At 40.1% G+C, this 13,948-nt stretch overlaps 1 protein-coding gene across 2 annotated transcripts; it reads right to left on the bottom strand.

Annotated features, from left to right (window-relative positions):
* Window positions 1-124: 124 nt before the first annotated feature.
* LOC148886583 (U2 snRNP-associated SURP motif-containing protein) lies at window positions 125-13,520 on the bottom strand. 2 transcript variants are annotated; one of them, XM_089016579.1, is made up of 24 exons: window positions 13,450-13,520; window positions 12,189-12,273; window positions 11,995-12,106; window positions 11,723-11,826; window positions 11,518-11,588; window positions 11,328-11,428; window positions 10,385-10,449; window positions 10,151-10,316; window positions 9,880-10,079; window positions 8,384-8,427; window positions 6,328-6,432; window positions 6,185-6,251; window positions 5,923-6,092; window positions 4,896-5,058; window positions 4,690-4,769; window positions 3,755-3,842; window positions 3,567-3,695; window positions 3,311-3,500; window positions 3,155-3,235; window positions 2,523-2,589; window positions 2,272-2,419; window positions 1,740-1,850; window positions 1,388-1,560; window positions 125-451 (listed from the first exon to the last, which is right to left on the bottom strand). In XM_089016579.1, the coding sequence occupies exons 2-24, from the start codon at window positions 12,264-12,266 to the stop codon at window positions 337-339; spliced, it is 2,628 nt and encodes an 875-aa protein (XP_088872705.1). In that variant the 5' UTR covers window positions 12,267-12,273; window positions 13,450-13,520; the 3' UTR covers window positions 125-336. The 2 variants fall into 2 exon arrangements, with proteins under 2 accessions (XP_088872705.1, XP_088872704.1); XM_089016578.1 differs by lacking the exon at window positions 13,450-13,520 and adding an exon at window positions 13,318-13,348.
* Window positions 13,521-13,948: the final 428 nt, after the last annotated feature.

Here is a 13,948-nt window from a genome sequence, read left to right as displayed (position 1 = left end):
ACTATTGCTTTTGTAAACTATATTGATGTCGTTGAATAAAAAAAAAAACACTTTTTAATAGCACTTCTGCCCTTGCACCTCCGGGAGAAGAACTATTATTGAACTTCACTCATACAAATTGACGTAAATCACTCACAGTGATTTTAATGTTCGCACATTTCAAATTATTTTATAAACAAACGTAAAACAAAAATATAATCAGTGTTCAAATATGATACAAAAAGAGAGCGGAATCTTGTTGGGGGGGAGGAGGGGTTTGGGGACCAAGATGACAGAGCGCAGTGAGTGGTGGAAACCTGCTTGTAGTCGAGTTGCAGGCTTGGAGGAGATAAAGAGTCAATGTTTACTCTTTTTTGGTTTCTTGTGGGAACGATGGGGGGACTTTGATCGGGATCTGCGCCCCCTCCATTCTGGGGATGGAGATCGGGACCGTTTGGACTGTCTGGGATACCTGGTGGGGAGGGAGATGATGGTGAAAATAATGATCAAACGGGAAATACAGTGATACCTCGGCTTGCGAACTTAATTGGTTCCCAGACAGAGTGTGCAAGGCGAAAAGTGTATATCCCAAAAATTAACTTCCCATAGGAAACCATTAAAATGAGAATAATCCGTTCCCAGGTCCCCATAAAACATAATTTTCTACTTTCTAATTTTCTAAGCCTTAAAACTACACAAAATATACCTTCTTTTATGAATAATAAATGTGCTGTGGTAATATAATTAAAGAAATAAACTGTACTGTATAATAAAGTCATTTTATTTACCTTTGTGGTGGTCATTGATGGCTTGATGGAATGGAGTGGCCGCTTTCATCAGCATTAAACACTTTATGAGGAACCTAACCTTCTTTCACCATCTTGAGGAATGATCCCTTGTAGGTGCTTTCTCTGCGATCATTTTACCTAGTTCCTCATCAATTGTGGTCTGTTTAGCTGGGTTGATAGCTTTTTGCATCAAGTGTACAGATGGCTTGGGCGGGTTGTTTGTGGAACCTGATTGATGGGATATTTTAACCTTGCAGTCTACACTCTGCCTTTGAACTATCAAAGTTGAAACTCACTGTCGTCTGCCTGTCTTTAATGTTTAACCCCCCCCCCCCCTGCCCCACTGCTGCGTTCTTGACCAATCACGTGGCTTTAACCAAAGACTGGGGGCGGGGAATAGAGGACAAAATCAGTCGGCTGCGATTTTGTTGTTAGAAGAACATCATTTGAGGCAGCTGCGTGTATGAAAAAAGTTCATATGCCAAGGTAAAGTTCAAATGCCAAGGTAAAATGTTCATAAATGTAACGTTCGCAAACCGAAAAGTTCGTAAGCCAAAGGGTTCGTAAACCGAGGTATCACTGTATTCTTTGCACAATATCGATGTGACGCGGGCACTTGCTTTGAAGGAGAGATGCTACTTGATTTTCTGTTGCGCCTGTCGGAATCGCGACTCCGTTGTCGCTCTCCGTTTTCGCTTTTTTTGCTCTTCTTTTTGTCCTTTCTGTCCTCTGTTGGCTTTTCTTTGGATTTGGATGCGGATTTCTCAGGCTTGTCGTCATCTTTGTCAAATTCCTACAGAAGATGAGACAGCAGATTTAATTACTCACAAACTTTTTTTTTTTTAATTATGAGCAAATGGGTTCTTTGGGACCAGGATGTTCATTCTCATGCGTACTCTTGTCAGTGTTGCCAATCCAAAATTTGTCATTAAAGAATTATTTATCTTACTGTGCCTTTGGTGTTCCAAATACCTTCTGCAGCAGTTTGTTCCTGTAATGCTCCACTTGCTCCTGGATGCTCACGCCGGACTTCTTCTGCCTTTTGCCGCTTTCCAGCTCATCTTGGAACTTCATAACCTTCAACTAATTGACAAGGGTGATGTTAAAAGGCGCTGGAGGTGGAAGTCGAGGTGCACATCATTTATATACAATTTATTGGAATAGCACACGCGGTCATGTTATGTACCGCAATTTCCACACTAGCTATTAGCTATCTGTTTGGCTGGCTATCAAGTTGGCTAGCTATTAGCTATATATTAGCTAGCTTTCTTTCTATTTGAGTTACTTCCGGGTTGACTGAACGCTGGCGCGTGTAGCTGCCGCTGCTCACCCATAGAAAAACTTTATCCTGTAACTGTAAAGTGACCTTGACAGTTTTTCAAGGCGCTTAGAAATGAAATGGATTATTCTTATTAGGCCCACCTAAAAGCCTTGTTTTTTTTTCTAAAGCTGACCATGCGCCTTGATACAAGAATTAAAAACAATTTCAAAAAGATTCACTTACTTCGAGCTCCCTCAGCTTTTTTCGTTGGCTCTCAGACAATTGAAACGTTCTGAGTGAGCTCTGAAAATGCGCGTTGTCATGTTTGGGGGAACTGCTCGAGTCATCACTGCTGTCACTCTCCGATTCGCCTCCGTCCAGTGAGTTGACACTGTTGGCGTCAGAATAAAATCACGTCGCTGACTCATGGGTACTTTTTAGAAACCCGTCGACAGGTCGGAGATCAAAGCAAAACGATGACAAAAGGTTCTTACTTTACATTCACTTGTTTGTCAGTGTCCTTGCCTGAGGCGGTGGTGCTCCATTTGGACTCGGGTAAGGCTTGAAGAAAGAAAAAAAACATGATACTGTCTGAGATGTTCGATCGGACACTGTGGACAAAGGTTCGAACGCAGAAAGATTGTCTTTTACTGCCGGCAGGAGATGCAGCCATTCATGACAGACGTCTGAATTCTGCAGCCCTCTGCCAAGCTATTTATTGAGAGTATATGCAAATTAAAGTGATACATTAATAAAACCGTTTTCTTGCTTAGAAGCTTGCTTAGTAAGGAATAAAACATTGTCTGAACTGATAAATTTGTAACCTGGATAATGAGCTCTTCCTGTCAAGGAGTTTCAAGTCGTATATTACTCCTGTGATAAAGGAGTTTCCCAAGTCCTAAATTCTGTCCAAGGCCAGAGCTCCTAGTTGAAGATGACAGTTTAACAAGCTCTGTCTGTTGACCTCAGATTGACCCCAGGTTGTCTGTGCTTCAATTGTGTATTCGAGTCACACATGTTTACTAAGCATATAACAGCATGACATTTTTAAATATGATAACTTATTATTTTCCATCATATACCCACCCGTCGGTAGTCCGCAAAGGTCATTTCTGAGCTGTGTTACCTTGCGAGAAATTCTCATCGTCGGTTGTCTTCTCCCATTTGGATAAAGGCCCTCTTGGGAGTGCCACCTTGCTGTCGTCCACTGCAAACAAAGGACAAACTCGGTGAGGACGAGGTCGCACGTCACGCCGACTTCAAGAATCGCCGCTCGACTCACGCGGCATTCCGTCAATGTCGTCGATGGCGCTTCCCAAGGGAACGCCGTCAATGTCATCAACGGGAACGCCGTCCAGGGGGTCCCAACCCATGGGGCAACCGTCAAGGTCATCCGCGGCGCCTTTGCGCAGAGGCACCCCGTCTATAAGCGCATGTTTCATCGGTACGGCGTCGAGTTTTTGAGACGCTTCCTAAAATGAACGGCGGGTTATTTGGATGTTGACTGATCAAAGGTAGAGAAAATATTTTCCACTCACTTCCGTCACCTCCGTCAACTCCTCTCCAGCTTTGACAAAGCCCAGGAAGATATTTTGAAGGCGGATGAGATAAGGTTGCGGGTATATGGCCCAGTCCTCCCATGCACGAAAACAGCTCGTTACCTTTTGCTACAAAAGGCACAGTCATTATTTTTTTCACCCCCATCACCCTCGAAAGACGTGTTTACCTTGAACTGTTCGGCTTGCAGCCTGGCTTGTATGTTTTTGTACGCTTCGTGAAGCACTCCGAATATATGAGACAGCTTTGATTCGAAACTAATGATACAAATGAAAAAAAATCATAGTTATTAATACAGTGATACCTCATCTTACGAACGCTTTAGCTCACAAACTTTTCGCTTTACAAACATTTAATTGGCTGGCGGACTAGGTTTCCACACCCACTTTCTTTGAGTGCAGACGTGCTTTGTTATCGAGCGGAGTACTTTTGATATAATGGGACCGAAAAAGACCCCACCACAGGCTAGTCTTAAGCCGAAGAGGACACAAGAGAAAATTACAGTCGAGCAGAAGAAGGAGATCATCGAAAAACATGAACAAGGTGTGCGTTTGTGTGACTTAGCATCCAAGTGTGCTAAGTTGACCATTGCTACGTGTGGCTAACGGTGTTTCTGTGTTGTCTAAGCAACGGTCTCAGGCAATAGAAGAGGTTGAAAAACTTCTGTTAATTTGGATTAACGAAAAGCAGCAAGCATGGGACAGTGTGAGTGAGGGTATTATGGCAGAGAAAGGACGGCAACTTCACTCGGATATCATCAAGAGGCACCTACATCAACAAACATCACAAAAGTAAATACAATGACTTTATTATACAGTACAGTTTATTTATTTAATTACAATCCAATAGCACATTTATTATACATAAAATACGGTTCTTTTGTGTAGTTCTAGGGCTTATTTAGCCGAAAATTATGCTTTATGTGGACCTGGGAACGGATTATTCTCATTTTCAATGGTTTCTTATGGGAAATAAATGTTTGGCAGACGAACTTTTTGCCTTACACACACTTTCTGGGAACCAATTACGTTCGTGAGCTGAGGTATCACTGTAACAGGAAAAACACAGAAGACACAAAAGGATGAATAAAATACATGTTCTTACTGTTTTCGGTAATATGAAGCCCCCGCGACCTTGGCACTGGAGTTGTATAAAATGTCTGATACGAGATATAAGCTGGCAATCTGCAAGAGCAAAATAAGAGAGTTTTAGAGTGCAATTAAATCACTTTACAAAACCAAAGTGTTTAAAAATAGTTTCTCCAAATGGTGCCTCACTATATGTGACCCCTCTAAAAAAAAAACCATCACCTTCTTTTGAAGGGAAGTCTGAGGCGAGGAGAAGGATTCTGTGACGTGGCCGACGACTTCCTCGGCCGCGTCGGCTCGCTCAAGACAGAAGAGCATGGCGTCGGCGATGGCCGTTTTGCTGGCAGTGAGCTCCTGAAGAAGCGCCTCCAGCTTTTGTCTGTGCCTGTGGGTTTTATTTTGTTTTTGAAAAATAAAAAATAAACATTATTATTTAATATAAGGCATCTATCCATCTTTATTCGCCTCTCTGTTTGTCTCTCTCGCTCTCATTTTCTTTCGTGATCTCTCATTTTCTTTCTCTGTCACTCGTTTTCTTTATCATTTTCTTTTCCTCTCATTTTCTCTCGTTTTCTTTTGCTCTCTCATTTTCTTTCTCTAACTCTCATTTTTTCTCTCACATTTTCTCTCTCTCCCTCTCATTTTCTTTCTCTCCCTCTCTCATTTTCTTTCTCTCCCTCTCATTTTCTTTCTCTCCCTCATTTTCTTTCTCTCTCTCATTTTGTCTCTCTCTCTCATTTTCTCTCTCTTTCATTTTCTCTTTCCCTCACTCATTTTCTCTCTCCCCCTCTCATTCTTTTTCTCTCTCATTTTCTTTTTCTGTCTCTCATTTTCTTTCTCTCTCTCATTTTATTTCTCTCTCTCTCTCATTTTCTTTCTCTCTCTTTCATTTTCTTTCTGTCTCTCTCTCATTTTCTCTCCCTCTCTCATTTTCTTTCTCTCCGTCTCATTTTCTTTTTCTGTCTCTCATTTTCTTTCTCTCCCTCTCTCATTTTCTTTCTTGGTCTCTCATTTTCTTCTCTCTGCATGTCATTTTCTTTCTGTCATTTTCTTTCTCTCTCTCTCATTTACTTTCTCTCTCACTCATTTTCTTTCTCCCTCTCACTCATTTTCTTTCTCTCTCTCATTTTCCTTTTTTCCTCTGTCTTTCTTTTTCTCTCTCTCTCATTTTCTTCCTCACTTCCATTTTCCCTCTCTTCCTCCCTCTCCCTACGTATACACGTGCACTACCCCTGTTGGGCGTACTCACTCAGCTCTGAGATGTCCCTTCTTCACTTCCTCCTCGGCAGGATCGACCTCATCCCCTTCCTCGGTTTCCTCATCTCTGCCAATGTAGCTGTTGAAACCGGGGGGCCTCCAAAGAGAGCCTCCGCGGAACATACGGAAATCCGTTGTCCTCCATTTGGTCAGCGACTCTCCCTGAGGAAGTTGAAAGTGCAATTCACTCACACAATTCGGGTATCTACAATTTGTTTTTAGGAACTGTGTGAGATAAGATTCACAAGAAATACCTGCAGGAGGGAGAATAGTTTCCAGCGATAGTAAACATGATTTTGACTCTTGTTGTCGAAAAGGAATCTGGGACGAAAGAGAATAACGTTAGGTACCGCGCGGGCTTAAACGTTAAGACAAGCACACATCACCATTTTTGTACCTGTACTCCGGGTTGCTTTTTTCTTTGTTCATTATCATGGCTTCAAATAAAGGACCTTCACGCACCACAAACTCTATCATCCGATGGATGAGGAATAATAAATTTCTGTGGGGGAGGAAGGAGACAGAAAGTGATTTATTGATGTTAACCCCTTCTATGTTCTTTCCGTCTCGGGGAGGGAAGATGTCTTAATACCTCTTGACACTGAGCTAGTGACCCGTGTAAACCGCAGGGTGGCTCTTTACGCACGTCAAAGCATGTTTGAAAATGCAATGCGGATATATTTTCCTGTCTAAAAGGAACGGTCGTTTTCACTCAAGTGAGCCGTCACTGCCCTTTATGGCACGCGGGATGAGATGTGGAGGATTATTTATTTCTGGCTCAGTCAAAAGGGGTAACAAGAATTCCTTTGCAACAGAACATGAAGACACTTTTGACTATTTGGCCTTCAATGGCGACTAGCAAATACAGATGTTAGATGTTATCCATTATGAGTTCAACATCAGGTAACAAGGATAAGACTCAGTCTTGAAAACAAAAGCATGTTTAATTTATGATATTTTCTATCCGGACTCCAGAGAAGTGAATAACCGACAGAAAGTTATGATTTTATCCCAAAATATTCAAATCTGGTCACACCTCGGCTGGCGGATGACCAATAAATGATGACGTGTGGCATTTCTAACAACGAACGTTACATTCTTGACATCCAGAAGACACGATATACATATAAATATTGAGAGGCGCATCTCTAATCAAGTCTTTCTTGCCAAAATGTTTTTTTACGACGTTGATTCAAAGCATATTAGTGGAACAATTTAATTGTATGTGTTTAAGTTATTCTAACTTCCTGCCATGGCGGGAATGTCTGTACCGTTTCTTCTTACCAAAACAACACTGCCTTGCGAGGATGTACATATGTTAGAGACCGAAGAGGCGGCAAAATACAAATACCGTATTTTCTGGTGTATAAGGCGCTCCCAAAAGCCTTCATTTTCTTCATAAAACAACCCTGCGCCTTATACGCAGGTGCGACTTATATGTGGAGTAATATTGAGCCACAACAGGTCTCACAACTACTGTCAGCAGCCACCGACTCCATTTCCCCCTGTACAAGAAGCAGTGCGTAACCCAAGCTTTTATTGTAGCGCCTTATATTTTGAATATGGTTCAAATGTTTAGAATATTTTACACCCAATTAGAAAATGTTGTACATCGCTTAAGGATCCATATACAGTTCCCTTTATATAAATATAATGAATTCATGAATCGATCTGTTGTGATTATGTCTATCTATTGTGTGTATCTGTGACTGTAAAGTGTCCTTGAGAGCTTTGAAAGATGCTTAAAATAAAATGTATTATTATTATTATTATCTTTCTATTAGCTAGCTAGCTTTCTATCTATTTGAGTTACTTCAGCGTTGAGTGAACACTGGCGCGTGTGGCTGCCGCTTCTCACCCACAGAAAAACTTATCCTGTGACTGTAAAGTGACCTTGAGAATTTTGAAAGGCGCTTATAAATGAAATGTATTATTATTATTATTGCGCCTTATAGTCCGGTGCGCCTTATATATGGAAAAAGTTTGAAAATAGACCATTTATTGGGGGTGCGCCTTATACTGCAGTGCACCTTATACACCGGAAAATATGGTACTCTCGATTTCATATAATGGCCGAGTGGTGATATTTCCTGGATGTCCATTAAAGGTAAAGCGTTCATTATACTGTACAATTTATTTTTGTGCCCCCCCCCCCAAAAAAAAAAAAAAAAATTGTAAAATCTCTTCTTCCATAGAGTGTTTTATGACATGTCGGTTTTCCAGATGATATGTGTTGTTAACCACCAAACATGGCAATATCGGTTATAGTAATTTTTTGGTAAATGTGTGAAAAACTATAGGCAATAAAAGGTCTTTTGAGCTTTATTTAATGATGGCTACCGCTTTATTTTTAGGTCAAAATCTGATTTTTATAAATACGTTAGAGCACCTGCCTCTGTCCTATCACTTGTGTGCTAACAGCTGGTCAGTCGTAGGAGGAAGAGTGTGTGTACCTTTCGGTCGGGATAACCACTTTGACTACGGCTTCGGACAGAGTCTGTTTGTGAAGTCAAACCAAATAGTGAAAATATGACAAATGTGAATATATGTACAGATGAAACACTGCAGGAGACATACAGAAGAGAAACGATAGCAAACACACTACAGCAACAGGATTGGGCGCCCCCTTATATCTAAAAAAATTAGGCATTATTTTTCCAGATATTTGAATGTAATTAATTCCCTTACGCTTTACCCTTTGACAAACTAACACAGACTCAGCCTACCAGTGATGTAAATTGAATGGTCATCACATTAGGTACACCTGCACAATCAATACCGTTATTTCCGGACTATAAACTGCGACATTTCTCACAAACTTTCACAAACTTTTCCTTTAAAAATGTACTGGGTGAGGCCTATAATCAGTTTAGCTACATAGTCCGGAAATTACAGTAGTTATGTATTTCAAACCAGAAATACAGACACTCCCTAACTTACGAACAAGATAAGTTCCGAACGGTCGTTTGTAAGGTGAATTCGTTCATAAGTTGCTTCAGTGCTATCTTTTTTATGGGATGTATGTTTTAAAGCTTATATCAAAATCAAAGTCAAAGTCAGCTTTATTGTCAAATATGCTAATATGCATGACATACAGCACAGAGATACAAGTATGCTTAAGGCTTGTATAAGTAACCTGTATTGGTTTGTACTGAAAAATAAACATTTAATACAATATATGCTATATAAAGATATGTACATGTACAACTGGAAAGAATACTATGTATGTTACTATAAAAATGTTCGTGTGTAGTGTCTTTCTTTATAAATATCACATTTTTCAATTTGGGCACATGCGGCTTATACACAGGTGTGGCTTATGTATGTCCAAAATGCTTTTTCCTTTAAAAATGTACCGGGTGAGGCATATAATCAGGTGAGGTCTATAGTCCGGAAATTACGGTAGTTGTGTATTTCAAACCAGACATACAGACGCTCCCCAACTTACGAACGAGATACGTTCCGAACGGTCGTTTGTAAGGTGAATTCGTTCAAAAGTTGCTTCAGTGCTATATTTTTGTATGGAATGTATGTTTAAGGCTTGTATAAGTATGTTTAAGGTGTATATGAGTATGTTTAAGGCTTGTATAAGTAACCTGTATTGGTTTGTACTGAAAAATAAACATTTTAATAAAATATATGCTATATAAAGATATGTACAACTGGAGAGAATACTATATATGTTACTACAAAAATGTTTGTATCTTCCGTTGTTTGTATCTACCGAATGTTTGTAAGTAGGGAAGCGTCTGTACATATTACTTATGAAGGGACGTGCTTGATTAATGTTGAACCTCCTGCTATCTAGTGGTTGATAATTTCATTCATCCGAGCATTGCTATAAATTAGCGCTCAGTTTTGAAAAATGCGTGGATGTGCGGGTGTACCCAATGAAGCTCTGATTTCATGCGCATGCATAAAGAAAAAAAATAATCAAGGCAGAAGTTACCTTGTCAAGATCGACTTTGGACGAGGCCAAGGGTTTGGTGAAGTCATTCCGAAAGCGATCCCTTGGCTGCGCGTTGAAAGGAAGGCCTGACTGGGGGGGCGGCGCAGCCCTCACCCCAACTGGAGTGTAGAGCGGCTGCGGTGGTATTCGAGCAGGTTTGCCCCATCCCAGCTTCATTTCAAATCCCATAATCACTTTCCCTAAAAATAACCCAAAAAAAAACAGTATGAGGGAGAGCCGTCGGAAAAAAAGAGGATATTTTTAAGAATACCATCAAGCGCTGCCAAAGCTCGCTCCGCGTCTTTCCGCGTCATGAAAGCCACAAAGGCTCTGTTGGAAGTCCTGCAGCGCTCCTCATCCGTACGGGGCCACATTATCTTGACGCTGGCCAGAGGTCCGTACTTACCAAACTCTTTGCAAAGGATTTCCTCATTCATCTAAGGAGCAACATGGGTAAGCTGGGATGCTAAAATGAGCTTGCGCCGTCGTCAAGTGCGAGGCTTACTTTGGGACTGATACAGCTGATGTAGAGATTAGTGGTTGTTGGTATTGTTGGGTCATCATAAAATACTGTGGAACACAACAGTTTAGTAAGTGGTGTGTCAAAAATAAATAAATACAAAAAATACAGACACTCCCCAACTTACGAACGAGATACGTTCAGAGTGGTCGTAAGGTGAATTCGTTCGTAAGTTGCTTCAGCGTTATATTTTGTATGCAATGTATGTTTTAGGCTTATATAAGTATGTTTAAGGTTTATATAAGTATGTTTAAAGCAACCTGGATTCGTTTGAACTGAAAAATAAACATTTCATAAAATATATGCTCTATAAATATACATGTCCTGTACACCTGGAGATAAAACATATCCAGTGACTGTAAAGTGACCTTGAGAGATTTGAAAGGCACTTATAAGAAAACCTTTATTCGTCCCCCAATGGGGAAATTTGCAGTCCACAGCAGTCATTTGAAAGTGGATGGGGTGAGGGAGGGGGTGAAAGGGTAGAAAAAGAAGATATTTTAGTCATAGTAAAATAAAAATATCAGCAGACTGAGATGTATACTGTAAATGTGGAAAACGGTTTTATAAAAAAAACTGTACATAGTGCAAGTATCAAGAAAGGCATATTGATATATGTAGCTGTATTGCATCAACCCATATTTACAGTACAAGATTGCAGTTTTTTATAAATGAAATGTATATTATTATTATTATTATTATTATACATACATACTACAAAAGTTTGTATGTACCGTTGTTCGTAACTTGAATGTTCGTAAGTAGGGGAGCTTCAGTATGGTCATCCAGTGAAGCTTGATTTTATTATTATTATTTCTGCGCAAAACTTGCAAAAAGGGGCTTATCAACGAATTATATCAACATTGGGTTACTCTTATCTCAAGGCGTCACTGTATTTTGACTTGTCAGTATACGACAGGTTTCTTACCTGGTCGTCCTAACAATGGTGATTCCAGAAGTCCATGTCCTCCTCCACCGGCTGGCTCGGTTTGCTTTCTTTTGTATCTCTCCTCTCGTTCTTCCTGAATTCTTTATAAGAAAAAAAAACGTCCACAAATATATTTTAAAAACAGCATAAACTTTAAACTAAACACAACAAAAGGAACGTGGTGACTCACAGCTTAAGTTCCTCTTTGAAGAGCTCTAAATTACTCTTCTTCTTCTTTTCCTCAACCTTTTTTTTAAAAGCCTGTGAATCACAGAATCCAATGAAGATCTGCACATATTTTATGACCAATGTGGAGAAATCCAAGTAATTCCGAAGGATTCACTTATGTTTTTGAGCAAGTGTAAATTAGGAGATTCGTACGGGTCCAGACTTACAGACTTTTTGAACTCTGCCGACGATGTAGCATCTTCAGATAGAGGAACAAATTTTGAGGCAGGTCGATAAAGCTTACTTTTGCTGGCCTCTCTTGCTTCCTCATCTGCAAGAAGAAAAGTAGTCCCCAAAAATGAGCAATTAAAGCGGTTGATCTTTGGTCCTTCTGCTCTAGTTGTCGGTGACATTTGAGTTGTATTTGTGGTTACGATGCGCTGTGTCAATAATATTCACAAGGATTTTAAGCGGAATGTAGCAAGTCTGATCAACTGACCCTTTGTTGGATTTACAATGCCTCCGCGCACAAAGGTTTTCACTCCACTCTTTTGATTGGGCTCAAATGATGCTAAAAATTCTTCAAAAACAACAGCTGCCTTTTCTTGCTCCTACAACATCAACACAATCATGTCATACAGTTAGTTAAACAACATTTAAAAAAAATCCAGTTGGAGTTTTTAAAGAACTGACCTTTTTCTTTCGCACTTCTTTTTCCTTCCTTGTTAGTGTTTTGACTGGGGGGACAGCGTTTCCCTTTTTGTCAGCCATTCTTGGACTGCAAAAAGAGAGATTTACTTAATACAAATTACCATGGAAATGACAACCACATTAACAATTCATCTATTTTGCATTAGACCAAAAGTAACTATGGTGTAATTATTTAAGATAAAATGAGATAATCCCACAACGTCCATCTTCTCAAATGAACCGTGGCACTGATTTGGTATTCAAATCAGCGGGACGTGAAATCCTGTTAGCGTTGGCCTGTATATTTGCTGGTGTCCTATGCATTCAAGCACGAATCATCCCATGTAATCGATGCACCTCTACATGTAACCTTTCAAGCACATTAGTGATAGTAGAAAAACTACTAGGGTCGGGCAGTCATGAAACCCTCTGCGTGACACTCTCATCCTCTGCATTTAATTTTAATTGAGAATCTAGGTCTCAAGTCTTTTGAAGGTAATCTAAAGTCAATAGGAAAAATATTTGCATTGTTGATGGTACCCTTCATGTGCACCTTGCATGTACAGATACATATAGAATAAAGTATTTTTCAATCTCTCAATGCACATTAGCCCAAAACCAGGCCTTTTTCGTTTTACGTAGACTTGCCTGTATTCAGTCATCGCCTTTATAAACGACCATTTTCACGGAAATGACCCTAAACAACAGATGGTGGTCCACCGCTACATTTGTATATAACGTAGTTATCGTAACGTGATATAGACTGTAGTCAATAACAGGCGGCGTGGGGAGGAAAACAAAACATGACATAATGTAGTCTGTGTACTGTGTATTGGCAGAGTCAGAAACACAACTCTTTGCTGGATTAAAATAAAATAGTAAAGGCCGTCCGAGGCAGACGGACAACAAACTGTACTTTTAGAACATTCACTGTGATTTTTTAAGGGCCTGTTTCGCCTTCGCTCCGACTGACTTTGCTAGCCTCGCGATGCTAACATCAACATTTAGCTTCGCCGACGATTGCCCACAGAGATGCAAGCTAACTCTTCATGAAACAGGTGTTTCTATTGTACAATCCCCATTAACCCCAACATTGCAAAAACGCTAAAAAAATAATAAAGTGTAAACTAACCACGTCGCCACCACATAGCTAACGCATCACACAGCTACATATTAGCTCCGCCAGCGAGTAACGACACGTTATTTAAAAGCCCAACGCATGCACACGGGTGCTTCCAAGCTACACTTAAAAAGTGCAACTTACAGTTTGTATAGTTTTACTGCTTCATCATTCTGGCAACGATGAATATCTAATAATAACAAGAACAGGCTACCACATAGCGGAATACACCGACCACTGCAGTTCAGTCGGTAACCATTGATGGCTCATGCATATTCACGAAGAAGGGGTGTGTGTATTTCACTCTTTGTTTGGCTCATTTAGTCGCGTTTGGTCGCAAAGGGTCTTGTATTTAACAAAGTTACACCATAACAACGTAACGTCAACTCACCAAACAAAAATTATGTTTTTTTTTTTGTCTAGTAGCAACGTATTAACGATGGAGCCTTCCTATGTTAATTGTACCTTCTGCCCTCTAGTGGGAGATAATTGTAATTGTTCGATCACGACGCACAGGCAGAAAACTTGTACAATTAGATTCGCCCAGTAGAAGCATCAAGCATCCTTTTTAACTATCTTATTTGTCATGAGGTGTCACTATTTTGATGCAACCTTGTGAAAAAATCTGAATAAATCATCCCCA

Source organism: Hippocampus bargibanti, linkage group LG16 (genome assembly GCF_051943395.1).
Source record: "Hippocampus bargibanti isolate YZ-2025 linkage group LG16, ASM5194339v1, whole genome shotgun sequence".
In the NCBI taxonomy this organism is placed as follows: domain Eukaryota; kingdom Metazoa; phylum Chordata; class Actinopteri; order Syngnathiformes; family Syngnathidae; genus Hippocampus; species Hippocampus bargibanti.
The sequence above is the reverse complement of the archived record's forward strand: the minus strand, read 5'-3'. Positions and strand labels throughout refer to the sequence as shown.

Bases quoted from the DNA above. Each gene is read 5' to 3' on its own strand.
- LOC148886583 (XM_089016579.1), bottom strand. From the start codon at position 12,266: ATGGCTGACAAAAAGGGAAACGCTGTCCCCCCAGTCAAAACACTAACA. The intron at 8,428-9,879 runs GTAACTTCTGCC...CTTCACAAACAG, and splicing joins CCAAAGTCGATCTTGACAAG to ACTCTGTCCGAAGCCGTAGT. The intron at 2,590-3,154 runs GTAACACAGCTC...TCTTTCTTCAAG, and splicing joins CGATGAGAATTTCTCGCAAG to CCTTACCCGAGTCCAAATGG.